Source organism: Procambarus clarkii, chromosome 70 (genome assembly GCF_040958095.1).
Source record: "Procambarus clarkii isolate CNS0578487 chromosome 70, FALCON_Pclarkii_2.0, whole genome shotgun sequence".
In the NCBI taxonomy this organism is placed as follows: domain Eukaryota; kingdom Metazoa; phylum Arthropoda; class Malacostraca; order Decapoda; family Cambaridae; genus Procambarus; species Procambarus clarkii.
Genome location: NC_091219.1, coordinates 7,023,607 through 7,041,105, shown reverse-complemented (window position 1 = coordinate 7,041,105; position 17,499 = coordinate 7,023,607). Strand labels below are relative to the sequence as shown.

Sequence of the window (17,499 nt, the reverse complement as noted above, 5' to 3'; positions counted from 1 at the left end):
ATAATGTCATTGACCTCGCCGTGTCTTGCATGCCATCCTCCTGTCCTTTGGCAGAGAAGGCCATGCCGTCTGTAAATGTTGGCCTCTGCCTCGCCGCAAATACACCTGTATTCGGTGTGGATTGGGACAGCGAGGCAAAGAGCCACGGCAGTTCGGAGGGCCTGCGGTGTGAGACGGGTGCCTGTACCTGACATTGCGGTTGGTAATTGGAAATCACCTGCATGGGGAGCTGCTACAGCTCTAAGTCCGGCAGCGTCATGTGGTGTTGTTGCAGCTTCTAGCAAAGTCGCAGCTTCTTGGTCGGCAATGGGGCGATCCAAGCTGGATTGCTTATGAGCTTCAGAAGGTGGTGGTTGGGGTGCTGGTCCTGCGAGAGAGAGACCCATTTGGTTGTGCAGTCTGTGAAGCTGGGATCATGTACCCCTGCCTGTTGAACTAGGTGCTCAGGTAGGATTTCTTTCACCAAGTTGTCAGATCCCACTGAAGAGGACAAGAAGGCTGGTACAGCTGTTTGTGTTGCTGTGCACACGCCAAGGCCCCCGAGTCTGACAGGAAGGGAGGCCTGTTTCCACTGTGAGTCGCTGAGGGAAAGTTTGAGGGCTTTTTCTAGTGTTGATATCAGCAAGCTGTCGTACACTTCTAATTTAATTGTGTTGAAAGATGGCGAACATCTTAGAAAATAGGTCAGCATGGGGAGGGACAAGCATCTGGTGATGAGGTAAGGTGCATCATGAGCATCGATGTCTTCAATCCTCTCGTTCATCCTCTTCAGGTCAGTGATCTTCTTACGAAGGACCTCGTCGATGGAAATCCTTCCAAGAGGAGCACCTAGGAGTGTGCTGCCCTCAGGGTTGATTGTATGAATGTCAGGTAAAACAACCTTTATTTGCTCTATTATGTGCTGGTTGTTGGAGGTTATTTCACACTTGGAAGGGTTCAGGGTGAGGCCTAGGCTTGCTCCTTGCTCCTGAATTATTCTTATGTCGTCCAAGAGTGAGGCTGGGGAGCCGGCTAGAGTACCATCGTCCAAAAACCAAATGTTGAGCTCAATGGACAGGTTATCGGTGACTTCCTTGATAACTAGGCAGGAAAGAAAAGAAGCAAGGGGGTCACCCTGTTGGACACATTCTTGTGATTCAATTTCATGTTCCCCAAAAAGCAGCGTTAGATTCTTGCTGTAGCATGAGTTTACAAACGGGTAGAGGGAAGGAAAAAGGCGATGAACCGCACTGAGTACTGCATCCCTTTTAACTAGATTGAAAGCACTTTTGAAGTCCAGCTTTATCAGGGCTTTTTCATCCGTAATGTTGGCAATGTAGGCTCTAGCTGTATGAGCCGCTGCCTCACACCATTAGGGAATGCCAAACCCAAGCTGTTTTGGCTTCAGCATGTTGGCTGCTGCCTGACTAACTGCTCTAGCAGCAGCCTAAGCGACGAGACGCCGGAGTGAATTGCCCACAGCTATCGGTCTGATTCCTCCATCTTTTTTCCTCAGGGCACAGAGGGTAGCGCCAAAAAAGAGAGGCCGTATGGTCTCTGGTATGTTGCCAGCTAGACATGTGTTGGCGAATCTAGTTAGTTCCACCAGGAGGCCCTGTGCAATGTCTCCCAGTGCAGGATTGAGCATTTGTTTGATGTGGTTGGGTCCTAGTCCTGTGAAGCCACCTGCTGATCCTGGTGGGAAAGATAAAGCTGCTTTATGCACCATGGATTCGAGCACACACAGGGGTTCTGCTCTGGTGACAACGACTAGGGGAACACTGTCGTCACGAGGAGCTCTGGGTGGGTGTTTTTCCCTCAGGGCTTGTGCTGTATCAGCATCTCTGGTGGCAACTGTGTCTTCACTAGTGATGATTCTGATTGCCCCTATTGTGTTGCCTTCTTCTATTTTCTTGCTGATTGTTGCTCTGATTTTGGATGCCTCGGTTCTGCTGTTAATACCTTTCCTGCAGTGGGTGTTTTTGGCACGGGTGAGGAGGCGTGCATGGTTGTCCTCTCTGGGAAAACTATTTATAGCCATAATGACTGAGGAAGCTAGTGATTTGTCTCTCCTTGCAGGGACAGCTAGGCATATGTTTCCAAATAGGAGAAGGTTGCGCCATGCTTGGATAGTTCCGGGGGAGTCATTGACCTATTTCAAGTGGCTGGATAGTTTGGCTGCTGCTTGGGGCAGGGCAGCTTTGGGGATGTGCTGCAAGGTTCCAACCGATGTTGCTTTGATGGCTTCTAGTAGATTCTCAGTCGAAATGAAGCTGTTGGAGGTGTTTTCCCTGACTGCTGGAGTGGGGCCTTGATTGATACTCTCTTTGGGAGGCCGCCACATACCCGGACAATCGGTTCCGTTGCGAGTATGCTTGCGCACATCTCCGTTACGCTTGAGTCTCCACACCTTGTCACACACTTGGCATGAGCCGTACCTGTCGTCACTTGATGGCTCCTCTTGGCTGAGAGAAGCTTGGGTGTCAGTCGTGACCAGCGACATCGGCGGGCGCTGGGATAAAATGCTATGCCCAAGATTACCATCCGAGTGCCGGCGGGGAAGTGGTTCAAATAGCTTCGGCTATCACTTCCTTATGTCCGGTCGTGATGGTCAAGCGGATTAAGGCGTCCCTGTACATACCAGTTGCGTTGCTCCTGGCAGTATGGGTTCGAGTCACTTCTGGGGTGTGAGTTTTCAGTTGTATATAGTCCTGGGACCATTCAGGCTTGTTTGCGTTTGTGTTCCTCACGTGTGCCCCAAAGAATGAGGTGATTTGATAAAATGCTATGCCCAAGATTACCATCCGAGTGCCGGCGGGGAAGTGGTTCAAATAGCTTCGGCTATCACTTCCTTATGTCCGGTCGTGATGGTCAAGCGGATTAAGGCGTCCCTGTACATACCAGTTGCGTTGCTCTTGGCAGTATGGGTTCGAGTCACTTATGGGGTGTGAGTTTTCAGTTATATATATATATATATATATATATATATATATATATATATATATATATATATATATATATATATATATATATATATATATATATATATATATATATATGTATATAGGAGAGGTACCACCTCTGGTGCAAGTGTAGGGACCCATAGCCTCGGAGAAGAAAATAAAGAGTACTCAGAGAAGACCTTGTGGATCCTCACTGAACATTTTGATATTTTCTTCTCCTGCCACCCCTATTCTTTTGGTATGAATGTATATTTATCTAACTTTATTTGAAAATGTCATTACACAAAAAAAAGTTACAATATTGATTACATGCAGGGTACAAGGCTGCTTGTCACGAGTTGAACAGCTCCTCCAGCTCCTCAGATGGCGGGCAGGAACCATGGATGAAGTGAGCATTTCCTTTCTGGATTGCAACACTAAGGCGCTGAAAAAGAAAGCTGGCAGCTCTAGGGTCTCTAGTTGTTTCGATTAGCTTAGACCCCAACTCCTTCAAAAAGCTAGCAGCACTTTTACCCCAGGCACCAAGAGTCTCTGAGGCAATGGGGACAAAATTGTAGTGGTGCTCAAGGTCTCTGTATTTACGTGACTTGGCCGCTTCCCGGTGATTGGCAGCTCCTCCTGCTTGTGTAGCATTGAAGTCAACATAGGTGTTGGCTAAAGTTGAAACGCAAGTGTAGTCCCACACCAACTGTCTACCATTCTTCCAGGGGTTCACCGTGATTCCGTCTGGGCGACCGACAGGCTCATCAGAGTTGCGGGACATTAGGTAACGGGGCTCTCTCTGCTGGACAACCGGCTGTTGTAAGGCTTCTCTTAATAATGTCATTGACCTCGCCGTGTCTTGCATGCCATCCTCCAATCCTTTGGCAGGGAAGGCCATGCCGTCCGTATCTGTCAGCCTCTGCCTCGCCGCAAATACACCTGTATTCGATGTGGATTGGGGCAGTGAGGCGGAGAGCCACGGCAATTCGGAGGGCCTATGGTGAGAAACGGGTGCCGGTTGCTGACATTGGGGTTGCTAATAGGAAATCACCTGCATGGGGAGCTGCAACAGCTCTAACTCGGGCAGTGTCATGTGGTGTTGTCGCAGCTTCTAGCAAAGTCGCAGCTTCTTGGTCGGCAATGGGGCAATCCCAGCTGGATTGCTTATGGGCTTCAGAAATCGGTGGTTGGGGTGCTGGTCTATATATATATATATATATGTATATATATATATATATATATATATATATATATATATATATATATATATATATATATATATATATATGTATATATATATATATATATATATATATATATATATATATATATATATATATATATATATATATATGTTTCATTGAATATGACCGCATATTCTGTATTTATTATTTTCTGGTTTAGGGCTTCTATCCCTCTAACTATTTTCTTAGCATCAGGGCTTAATTGGAATAGGAGTTCTCCAAAACTCATTTTCGTACTTTTAAGGTGAAGAAAAGAAGTGATATTCAATGAAACATGTTTGAAAGAAAACCTGCTGCCAGTATACACCAATATATATATATATATATATATATATATATATATATATATATATATATATATATATATATATATATATATATATATATATATATATATATATATATATATTGATGTCGTACCTAGTAGCCAGAACTCACTTCTCAGCCTACTATGCGAGGCCCGATTTGCCTAATAAGCCAAGTTTTACTGAATTAATATATTTTCTCTAATTTTTTTCTTATGAAATGATAAAGCTATCCATTTCATTATGTATGAGGTCAATTTTTTTTTATTGGAGTTAAAATTAAAGTAGATATATGACCGAACCTAACAAACCCTACCTAACCTAACCTAACCTATCTTTATAGGTTAGGTTAGGTTAGGTAGCCGAAAACGTTAGGTTAGGTTAGGTTAGGTAGGTTAGGTTGTCGAAAAAACATTAATTCATGAAAACTAGGCTTATTAGGCAAATCGGGCCTTGCATAGTAGGCTGAGAAGTGAGTTCTGGCTACTAGGTACGACATTGATATATATATATATATATATATATATATATATATATATATATATATATATATATATATATTTATATATATATATATATATATATATATATATATATATATATATATATATATATATATATATATATATATATATATATATATATATATATTTATATATATATATTTATATATATATATATACATATATATATATATATATATATATATATATATATATATATATATATATATATATATATATATATATATATATATATATTTCATTGAATATGACCGCATATTCTGTATTTATTATTTTCTGGTTTAGGGCTTCTATCCCTTTAACTATTTTCTTAGCATCAGGGCTTAATTGAAATAGGAGTTCTCCAAAACTCATTTTCGTACTTTTAAGGTGAAGAAAAGAAGTGATTTACTATAGAGTGTATTACACTTATTTGTATAATTTGCACGACGTTTCGAACCTCAATGGTTCAGTCTCAAGTGAACAGATCTTACAATACTAGTTGATTTTATACCCGCATTAGGTCAGGTGATAATACAATGAAGGTGAAAACATGGGGGGATACATAAGGGATAAACATAGGGGCTGCAGAAGGCTTATTGGCCCATACGAGGCATCTCCTATCTAAACACAAAGATTAATCCAGTGTAATTGGCCAATTACACTGGATTAATCTTTGTGTTTAGATAGGAGATGCCTCGTATTAAGATTAATCCAGTGTAATTGGCCAATTACACTGGATTAATGTTTATCCCCTATGTTTATCCCTTATGTATCCCCCCATGTTTTCACCTTCATTGTATTATCACCTGACCTAATGCGGGTATAAAACCAACTAGTATTGTAAGATCTGTTCACTTGAGAATGAACCATGGAGGTTCGAAACGTCGTGCAAATTATACAAATAAGTGTAATACACTCTATAGTAAATCACTTCTTTTCTTCACCTTAAAAGTACGAAAATGAGTTTTGGAGAACTCCTATTTCAATTAAGCCCTGATGCTAAGAAAATAGTTAGAGGGATAGAAGCCCTAAACCAAAAAATAATAAATACAGAATATGCGGTCATATTCAATGAAACATGTTTGAAAGAAAACCTGCTTCCAGTATACACCAATATATATATATATATATATATATATATATATATATATATATATATATATATATATATATATATATATATATATAAAACAAAAGGGAAGGGAGTACCACCTCTGGCTGGAAGAAGGGGGACCCATAGCCTCGGAGTAAACCACACATAATGCATTGGAGGGAATGTAGGTCCTCTCCAATACAGTTTCTGTGTGCTTTTCTCCTACCACCCCCTTTCCCTTTTTTTTTTTTTTTTTTTTTTTTTTTTTTTCCTTTATTGTGTATTTAAAGGTTACAAAACATACAAGACAAATGCCTAAAGGTTATGGATCTCTTGAAGCTCCTCCGCTTCTGGACAGGAACCGAGGACGCAGCAAGCATTTCCCCTCTGGATCGCCACACAGAGACGCTGAAACAAAAAACTGGAAGCCCTTGGGTCTCTGGTGACGTCAATGAGCTTGGAACCCAATTCCTTGAGAAATCCCAAGGCACTCTTGCCCCACGGGCCATGCGTCTCAGACGCTATGGGAACAAAGAGGTATTGACCTTCCAGTCGCCTGTACTTGAGTGATTTAGCTGTTTCCCTGTGGTTGGCCGCCCCACCTGCTTGATCAGCTCCGAAGTGTACATAGGTGTCAGCCAGGGTGGATACACATGTGTAGTCCCACACCAACTGTCTACCCTCCTTCCATGAGTATATGGTGATGCCATCAGGGCGAAGTATGGGGAAATACTGGTTTTGGACCCTTAGGATGCGAGGTTCTCTCTCCGCTGGGCACCTAGCTGAGACGAGGCTTCTCTTGATGATGTCATTGACCTCGTTGTGTCTTGCATGCCAGCCCTTTGTGCTTCCGCAATGCAACCCATGCAGTCCGTATTGGTCTGCTTCCTCCCTGTTGCAAATACACTTGTATTCAGTGTGAATTGGGGCACCAAGGCGGAGGGCCACTGCTACATGAAGGGATTCTGGATCTAGGCGCGTGCCCATTGCTGACATGGGTACTGCCAGGAGGAAGTCTTCTGCATGGGGGGCACGCACTGCTCTGAGGCGGGCTTTCTCCTTGTCTGATGTTGCGACACTGAGCATGGCATCAGCTACTTTTTCCACTAGAGGGTGGTCCCAGCCGGACTGTTTGTGTTGTTTTGTTGGCTCTATAATGGTTGCTGGGGCTGCAAGAACATCCCACTGATTTCAACATTTAGTGAAAGCAGGATCGTGTATTCCTGCTGAATCTCTCAGGGTTGCAGGTAAAATATCTCTGACGAGGTCGTGCGATGCATGGGAGGAGGAAAGGAAGGCTGGTAGAGCAATTTGGGAGGCTGTGCGGACACCAAGGCCGCCGAATCTTACAGGAAGGGTTGCTTGCTCCCACTGAGAGTCGTCCAATGGCAGGTTCAGGACTTTCACCAGCATGAACCTCAGAAGGGTGTCATACACGTTTAACTTAGGGCTGCTGTAGGATGGAGAACATCTCAGAAAGTAGGTCAACTGAGGAAGAGACAGGCATCTTGTGAGGAGAAAGAGAGCATCATGGGCATCAATCTTGTCAATCCTGTACAGCATTCTCTTTAGGTCAGTGAGTTTTGCAGCCAGGACCTCCTCGATTGCTCGTGGACCAATATACATATATATATATATATATATATATATATATATATATATATATATATATATATATATATATATATATATATATATATATATATATATACATATATATATATATATATATATATATATATATATATATGTATTGTGACAGTAAAGCGTTGGTGTTCGGCTGTTTCAAAAGCTGGGGGCAGGGCCTCGTCACATAACAAAAAAAAAGAGAAGTTTGTCCTTTCGTCTGTGGTAAGGTAATGGGAAGACACACAAAACACAAGTATATAAACAATGAAATTTTAATTACTCTAGAAAACAAGACATGAATAAAGGCAATCTCATAAAATGCAGGACATGTCAACAAACAAAACAACAAGAATAATCACTGGCAATGAAAAGTTACTCTAAGACAAGTAAGTTAGTGATAGCAATATAAATAAAATGTGAGGTGCTGGAATACTGGCTTCAAGCTGCCACCTCCCTTAGTACACGAAAGCCAAGGCTTAGTCTACCAGCGAGAGATGTAAACTCCATGGAGCACAGAGATATTCTGAGTGCTGCTGCCCAGACGTCGGCTCTCGGTGGTGGTGTGAGTGCAGGTGAGGCGAGACACCAGCCAATTAGCAACAGGCAGGCGGAGTATGAGCAGTTTGCTGGTTACGGCGGCTGTAGCAGGTGTCGGGGTGTGCATGGTACGATTTGCTTCCTGGGCAAAACGTTTGGCGATACTGGTGGACGTATCTTCTATATAGTATCTTGTACTTTAAAGACGTAATGATGTAGGGAAGAGCAGGCTCAATCTCTCTTGAAAGAGATTATCGTCACACTCTCCCCCGAAGCCTGTGGTTCTGGAAGAAGTTACGTCTTCATGTGGTGGAGTGATTGTTGGAGTCGCTTCTACTTCATAGACTCTGGAGAGGGCGTCGGCTATGATGTTGTCAGAACCCTTGATATAGTGGATCTCCAGGTTGAAATCTTGCAGATATAAAGCCCATCGTAGAAGACGTTGGTTATTGAATTGGGCTTGATGTAAGAAGCGGAGAGGATTGTGGTCTGAAAAGATGGTGGTAGACCTGGCACCTTGTAGGTATGGAGCAAAGTGCTGGAGATTCAGGACGATGGAGAGTAGCTCCTTCTCGATAGTACTGTAGTTCCTCTGGTGGGGTTTCAACTTGTAGCTGTAGTAGCTGACAGGTAGAACCTCCTCGCCTCGTTGCTGCATCAAGACACCACCGATGCCGGTACCACTGGCGTCGACATGAAGGACGAAAGGCTTGGTGATATCTGGCGAGGCGAGAAAAGGATTAGAACAGAGGAGGAATTTGAGTTGTTCGAAAGCAACGGTTTGCTGCATGGTCCAATTATACCGTTGCTTGGGACTGGTTAAAGTGATTAATGGTGTTGCTACCGTACTAAAATTTCTCATAAACTTACGGTAGTAGGAGGCAAGACCAAGGAAGCGCAGGAGCTGCTTCCTGGTGGTAGGCTGTGGATAATGCTGGAAGGCTTGAGTGTGTGTGTCTAACGGAGCTAGGCAGCCACTCCCAATTACATGACCCAGATAACGCACTTTACCTTTGGCAAAGGTGGACTTGCCCAAGTTGATGGTGAGGCCGGCTGTCAGGAGCTTGGCGAACAGTCGTTGCAGCTGGAGCAGATGTTCGCTCCAGGTGTTGGATGCTATAACGATATCATCCAAATAGGCGTAGGTGTTATCCAAGCCCTGGATGACGCGGTTGACAGCTCTCTGAAAGGTGGCCGGGGCATTACATAGTCCGAAAGGAAGGCGTTCATATCTGAAAAGTCCAAAGGGAGTGATAAAGGCAGATATTTCTTTGGCTCGCTCTGTTAGACACACTTGGTAATATCCCTTAAGCAAGTCCACTTGGGACAAGTACAGGGCATTACCAATGGCGTCAAGAATGTCATCTATCCTTGGCAAGGGGTATGCATCCTTGACAGTCACATTATTTAATTTACGGTAATCCGTACACAGTCTCACCTTACCTTGGGGTTTTGGCACCAAGATACAGGGTGAGGCCCAGGGGGACTCACAAGGTGTAGCCAGTCCATGATCCAAGAGGTACTTCACCTCAGTACGCATGACTTCCTTCTTGCTAAGGCTGATTCGGTAGAAGGGTTGACGAATCGGCCGGGTGTCAGGGAGCAGTTGGATGTCGTGCTGGGTAACATTACACTCTTGTGGATCATCTCGGAACAACTCCTGATGTTCTTTGAAGATCTTGATGAGAGGTGCACTATGATTGTCCTGAAAATAATTGTGAAGATCAGTTAGGATTTCCGAATTGGAAAGCGCTGACTCCTTGTCAGTGCTTTCGGGAGAAGAAGCAGGGAAGATCTCACTGTGGAGGTATGGCTCTTTAAAGGAAGAGTAGGTTATCATGACAGTGGGAGGAGTACCGTTATATAGCTTCAGGAGGTTGACGTAGCACAACTGGGTATTCCGCCGCCTATCTGGAGTCTCTAGAACGTAGTTGTGGTTGTTTCTGCACTCCTTGATGCGGTAGGGTCCTGAAAACCTGTTTTGTAAAGGAGAACCTGGGATAGGGAAATAAGCAAGCACGAAGTCTCCCGGTTTAAATTTCCTTACTTTGCTGGTCTGGTCGTAATGAGTCTTCATCCTCTCCTGTGCTTTCAATAGATTATCTTGGGCAAAACTGTGGACTCTCTCTAGAATGTGTTGTAGGTTTTGAAGAAACTGGGGCACATTCTGATGCTCACTGAAGGTGGCATCACGTAGAGAGTCTTTGAAAGCATTGAGAGGAGTACGGCACTTACGTCCGTAGAGCATCTCATAAGGAGATACTCCTAGAGACTCATTGGAAAGATTTCTAAAGATACACATTATCAGGTCAATTTGCTTATCCCAATCCTTAGAGGTTTCATTACAAAACTTCTTCAGGAGTGCTTTAATAGTCTGATGACTACGCTCAAGAAAACCCTGTGAAGTAGGATGATAGGGGCTGGACAATACCTGTTTGATGTTGAACTCTTCCAGTGTCCTCTTGAAGAGATCACTGGTGAAGTTGGTGCCACAGTCACTCTGAACCTCCCTTGGAAATCCATACTGGGTGAAGATCTTCAATAAGTGTTTCACAACCGTAGCAGCCGTAATGTTCTTTACTGGAACTGCTATGGGGAATCTGGTGGTAGGACACAGTGTAACACTGTAAAAGTGTTTGAGTTAGTTTATTTAAAATATATATAGAGTACATGAGTCACAGACAAGGATCTGAGAGGCGCCAGTTGTCTGCCTGAGATCTCACACCTCTAACCGTTAACGACCCCAAGTGACCTGAGGTCAGATCATGAGAATTTCACCTTGCTTCCGCTAAGCGTATAATTGGAGCCGGGTAGCCTTCAAACATGCCGACGTTTAAGGAGTGGCTTGGTAGTGCCGGAGGCTATCTACTTGTGGGCGGAGTTAGCTACTAGGTTCCCCAATATAAACTCGGAGAGCTATCGAGCATGAAGCAATAGGAGACCGGCAAGCGGAGCAGAGCAGAGGCCAGCCGTCGAGATAGGCCGTCACCAGACGGGGGGTGACGCTGCCTGAAAATTGCAGACCCCCCCCCCCCTCTCTATTCAACTTAGACTCAGTCCTCGGGTCACACAACAGCATGGAACACGGGTATTGTCGCCTTTATGTTCAATTCACAGGTGGGAGCCAGAGGAGAGGCGCGACGCATATACAGAAGAGGGAGACGGCTGCTGTGTACCACACTCAGGGGCGTTTATCACCACCACCACGACCAGCCCACTACCTGGAGGTCATGGCTCCACCACCATCACCACCCCAGGGGACCCCAAGATGCAGCCCTCTCGGTCGGTCAACATTGGTCTACCCATTGGACCCCAAGACGGACGGACCCCAGCGGAGCCCCAGTGGACCCCAGGTCGTTCTGCAGACGACCCCAGACGACCCAGTAAAAATGGAAGAGGAGCAACAACGACTCCAGTCTGTCCCACCAACATCGGTCTACCCAGGATGGACCCCAGGACGGACGGACCCCAATGGACCCCAGGTCGCTTGTCAAAGACCCATGGGAGGAGGAAGAGACAAGAAAGAAGAGAGAAGAAAGAAGAGAGAAGAAAGAAGAGAGAAGAAGGAAGAGAGAAGAAAGAAGAAAGAAGAAGAAGAAGATAAGACAAGCTGAGTGAGACACGATGCCTCGTGTCCCTTGCTGGTGTCAGCATCATTGCAGGGAGCGTAATTGCAAGACAGGATCGTTTGCCTTAACTGGCCGCCCCTCCTGCAAGCATGTTGCTCTGTTGAGTGATTCATCCTGTGTCGTGCGGACTTGATGTGGCTGTCAGAAGTAGCTCTCTGAAGGAGGCGTGCTGGAGCAACAGGGAGGAAGAAGAGTAGGATGGGATTTCTACTGTTGGCAACTATATGAAGGTCTCGAAACTTGTAGTCCCTATAGCTGTGAAGAACCCCAATATACGTCTCTCATGGTGACTGACGTAGGGCCAATTACAGATCAGCTGGGACAACCGAATTCCACGGTCCTGTGCGCAGTTCAAGTAGTAACGGCTTTCGGGTTGACCAAGGGTTGTTGTGCGTTAACGACGGAGAAGTGACGGAGGCAGTTGTGTTGAAGAAATGTGGTACAGGACTATCTACAAGACCAAGCAGTGACGTCGCCCAGCCAGAGACAATGGACGTCTGTCTACATATTTAATTTTTTTAGAGTTGGATGATGTATATTTGTTTAATTAGGATGTATTTTTTTTTTCGTTAATAAAGTTGTTGCACACAGCTAGCTTGCTTTAGCAGTGTTGCAAAAACTTTATTTCGGGGAGAAGGGGAGATGTAACACTGTAAAAGTGTTTGAGTTAGTTTATTTAAAATATATATAGAGTACATGAGTCACAGACAAGGATCTGAGAGGCGCCAGTTGTCTGCCTGAGATCTCACACCTCTAACCGTTAACGACCCCAAGTGACCTGAGGTCAGATCATGAGAATTTCACCTTGCTTCCGCTAAGCGTATAATTGGAGCCGGGTAGCCTTCAAACATGCCGACGTTTAAGGAGTGGCTTGGTAGTGCCGGAGGCTATCTACTTGTGGGCGGAGTTAGCTACTAGGTTCCCCAATATAAACTCGGAGAGCTATCGAGCATGAAGCAATAGGAGACCGGCCAGCGGAGCAGAGCAGAGGCCAGCCGTCGAGATAGGCCGTCACCAGACGGGGGGTGACGCTGCCTGAAAATTGCAGACCCCCCCCCCCCTCTCTATTCAACTTAGACTCAGTCCTCGGTGAGTGAACATTTAGGTGACTTGGTCGTGTTTACATATGTTGTGTGATGATCAGGGGCAGTCAAGTTGTAGGGTTCTCGAATTCTTGGATGATGACTCACTTTGCATATTAAACTGGAACATTTTAATTGAATTGCTAAATTATGATACTTCATGTGAAATATAATTATGAATTTATTATTTAAATTGTGTTTAACTTTGTTCCCTAGAGCTTTGAGTTGAGGATTTGAGAAAGCCTCTGTGGTTACTGGGTTCATGATATAAATGAGTACATGTTTGGAGTTGATACATGGTACAGAGGGAACATACTAATAATGAACTCATGATAACATCCTTTGAGAATTTTGTGATACAGGCAAGTTCCATTCCTTGTCTTGTATGTAATGATCATGAATGGATGGTGGCAGCATTTCGTCTTCTACTATCTACTCTTCTACTTCTACTATCTACTCTTTTACTTCTACCTATCTACACCTCTCCCTCCAGCCTTCTCTAAACGCTCATTTTTTACTAATGACCCTCCTCGCTCCTCCCACCTCCCTACCTCTCACCCCAAACCCTCACTAATTACATCACTATTCATTTCTTTCCTTTCGTTTTCTCTTTTACGTTTGTGGCAATGATTCTGTATTCTAGAGTTCTCTCTAGAGTTTCGGGTAGCTGATCCAGTTACGGCGCCTTGTAGTCTTAGCACCTAGGTAGTCAAATACCTAGGTTACAAGGTGTTGAACGAGAGAGGCTGCCTTAGGAACTCTGGAGGTGCTCTAGAATAGTTAGCTAACTGAGGACGGGATAACGGACTAGAGAGAGCTGTTTCCCCCGGCCTCGTTAGTTAACTGGGGGGTGGAATAATGGACGAGATAGAGTTATTTCCCCCCACCCCCCGTTACAACAGGATGGTTAAGATATAGGCGTTACCTGAACTGGTCCGAGGTAAAGGACCAACACAGTCTATAATAAGTCTGTGGAAAGGTTCTGCAGGCACCTGTATGGGAGTCAGTGGTGCTCTGGGGATAGAGATGTTTGGTTTACCTGCCATCTGACATGTATGACACTGTTTGACGCTATTTACCATACCTGGCCAGTAGTAGTCTTGACGGATTCCGTGGTAGGTCTTGTTAAATCCGTAGTGGGAGAATGCTCCGTGGGCCAGGTGTAGAATAGTGGGCCGCAGGCTGGCAGGAATCACTAGTTGTTCGACGTTGGCCCAATCGTCCTCCTCCTTCAGTTTACTGGGTCTATATCTGCGGTAGAGCAACTCGTTCTCTAGGAAGAACCCAGGAATACTGTCAGGTTGAGTCTCAGCCTGGAAAAATAATGGTGTCAAGGTAAGATCTTCTCTCTGTAACTTACGGAACTCCAACTTGGTCAGATTCAGGGGTAGTTTCTGAGGGTCTTGAGGAACAGCGGTATCAGTAGAGTCAGCTGGCTGTGGTCGTGCAGCTTGGGCACGGGTGGTCACTAAAACCGGAGGAGAAACTTCATCACTCTCTTGAACCTTTGCTGTAACATACTCAAAGATGGGATTATCCATTACAGAGGTACACATTTGGGGTTGGTCCATGATGATTAGGTTGGTCGGTTGCAGGTCTTCTGCCAAGTCGTTGCCCAGGAGAAGTTGCACTCCAGGCATGGGAAAAGGCTTTTCCCTCACGGCGACTTGGACTTCTCCGGTCACGAAGGGACAATCCAGGTGGACTCTGGCGAGAGGATAAGGAGTGGTAGCAGTGAGGTCTGTGATGAAGACAGTTTCTCCGGTGTAGGCGATATTGGGCACAGCTGATTTCAAAATAATTGATTGAAGAGCCGCTGTGTCCCTCAAGATCTTCAGTTTGAAACGTCCCTCCGGATTTGAGCCGTTGGTAAAGACAGTTCCAGTATACAGGTGTTTACTGAAAAGAGAAAAATCATTACCATGAACACCAACATTCATCACAGGCTTACCGGACTTAGGAGGAGTCTGTTTGGGTTTAGGTGATTCAGTATTTCCTTTGTATTGAGACTTACCACATTTATCTATGGTATGTCCATAGAGTCTACAATACTTACAGTATAATTGCGAGCCAGCTTGATCGGTACTCACTTTCTCGTAACTGTACCAAGACTTCTTACTGGAAGATGGTTCTGGTGTCAGCCGGTGGATGAGGCTGTAAGTGTCAGCCGACTTAGCACACTTTAGGTAGTCGGTTTCTTCTTTATCTGCTAAATAAAGGCGGACAGGAGGCGGCACACGCCTCAAGAATTCTTCAACTAGCATGAGGATGATGAGTTCTGCAAAGGTAGAGACATGTGCTGCTTCCAGCCATTTCATAAAATATATCCTTTGGGTATTAGCAAATTCGAGAAAGGTAGTGGTACTTGCCTTCAGGTGGTCACGGAATTTCCTTCGATAACTTTCGGTGGAGAGAAGGTAGGCGTCCAACACTGGTTGTTTCAGAGTCTGGTAGTCATTCTCAGTCGCCAAAGTACTGAGTGTAACTGCAGCTCTACCTGTAAGATGTACTCTGAGAAGGGTTGCCCATTGGTCGGCAGGCCAACTAAGTTGATTAGCAAGGGTTTCAAAGGTGGTAAAAAACACATCAACTTCTGTCTCTACGAATGGTGGCATTAACTTACTTGCATATGATATATTGAAACTGACGGGAAGATTGGCAGTATCATGCTGGCGTTGAGCAAGGTGTGTAGTTTCCAATGCGAATTCTCGTTGACGACAATCCATAGCCACAGCTGCTTGTTGTTTGTCATGTCCGCGTTGCATCTCCATTTGGCGTTGTTTTGTTTCCAGCTGTATTCGTTCACGTTCACGGAGTATTGCAATCTCACGTTCTTGTTCTTCTTTTCGTATGGCAGCTGCTTTCCTTTGTTGCTCGAGGGCTTCTCTTTGTTGTTCGCGTTCGATCTTGGCAAGCTCTATTTTGAGTTTCATCGTTGCCAAATCAGTTTTATCTGCAATAAAGTAAGTTTCGTGAGTTTCAGAGTCTATCTTACCTTCCTCTAAGAGATGATCCAGTAGCAGGTTATGTATTTCATTTTTGTTGGCTTGGTAGGGAACTTCTAGTTGATACTCATGTGCAAGAGTTTGTAATTCAGTTCTCTTGGCACGACTTAAAGTCCCTATTTCACCTGCTAGATCTGTACGGAAAGCTTGGAGACGAAACATGGTGAAATTAGCAAATAAATGCACAACGAATATACTGTTGTGATATGGTGAATGTCAGAAACAGGACAACGTGGCAACTGGTACCTATCCTGTGGAATCGTTAACAATTAATGTTAATTTCAAGATGATAAATGATTAATAAATCAAGGTCGCAGGAAATCTTGTACCCGGTACTCAATGTAAGAGGATAAGGGCAAGAAAATCCTACTAAATAAGCGAAACTGAGTTTCTAAAACAAATGAAACAGTTAATTGCCTCAAAAGTGAATTAGGTAGTCCAAGAATGTAGGCATACCTTGCCGAGTCTCTATAGGACATAAGCAAGTTTTTCCCACTGAAATTATTATGATACTTACAGAATTAGCGAACTTTTGTGCTCTGAAAAAGAAGGCTAATTCCCTACCAATGTAAATATCATCATCTCTGACCGACGTGTAGGAGTGCGAGGTGTCAACTGGTGACGAGAACTGCTACTGAGGTCCCAATTCAGCAACTAAAGTTCGTGCGAGAGGAACTATGGCCCTCTTTATCCTCCTACCGTCAGATTGCAGAAGATTAAGTGCTCTTGACCCGAGGGACAGACCACAGTACCAGGGTACCAATATAATGATCTGCCGAAAATATGAAAAATATACTAGGGACAAAAGATGGTAAACACGAGTAATAACATGGAGGGAGAGATGACCAATTAAGAGAATGACTGAGGCCTACAGTCACCACGTAATCCAAAGTTTTCTCACCTTCACCATATGCTACTCTCGAAATGCACAATAAACAAAGCACCATATGAAAATAAAATTGAATATTGAAAATAGTGAAAAGTTACTTTACCAAAGCCAAATACACTTACCACAAATTTACAATTTGCTACCAGTACCTGAGTGAAGCTCCCGGACAGGCCCCCATGTAAAGTGACGGTAAAGCATTGGTGTTCGGCTGTTTCAAAAGCTGGAGGCAGGGCCTCGTCACATAACAAAAAAAAAGAAAAGTTTGTCCTTTCGTCTGTGGTAAGGTAATGGGAAGACACACAAAACACAAGTATATAAACAATGAAATTTTAATTACTCAAGAAAACAAGACATGAATAAAGGCAATCTCATAAAATGCAGGACAAGTCAACAAACAAAACAACAGGAATAATCACTGGCAATGAAAAGTAACTCTAAGACAAGTTATAGTGATAGCAATATAAATAAAATGTGAGGTGCTAGAATACTGGCTTCAAGCTGCCACCTCCCTTAGTACACGAAAGCCAAGGCTTAGTCTACCAGCGAGAGATGTAAACTCCATGGAGCACAGAGATATTCTGAGGAGTTCGGCGTGCTGCTGCCCAGACGTCGACTCTCGGTGGTGGTGTGAGTGCAGGTGAGGCGAGACACCAGCC

General features: G+C 44.2%; 1 protein-coding gene across 1 annotated transcript in view; it reads right to left on the bottom strand.

Moving 5' to 3' along the window:
- Positions 1-15,720, bottom strand: part of LOC123750067 (uncharacterized) — a 125,447-nt gene extending 109,727 nt beyond the window's left edge. Inside the window, exons 1-2 of the mRNA XM_069311893.1 lie at positions 15,573-15,720; positions 14,310-14,459 (exon numbers count right to left, since the gene is read on the bottom strand). Of these exons, the coding sequence (XP_069167994.1) occupies positions 14,310-14,459; positions 15,573-15,720 (298 nt within the window). The remainder of the gene's footprint in view (positions 1-14,309; positions 14,460-15,572) is intronic.
- Positions 15,721-17,499: the final 1,779 nt, after the last annotated feature.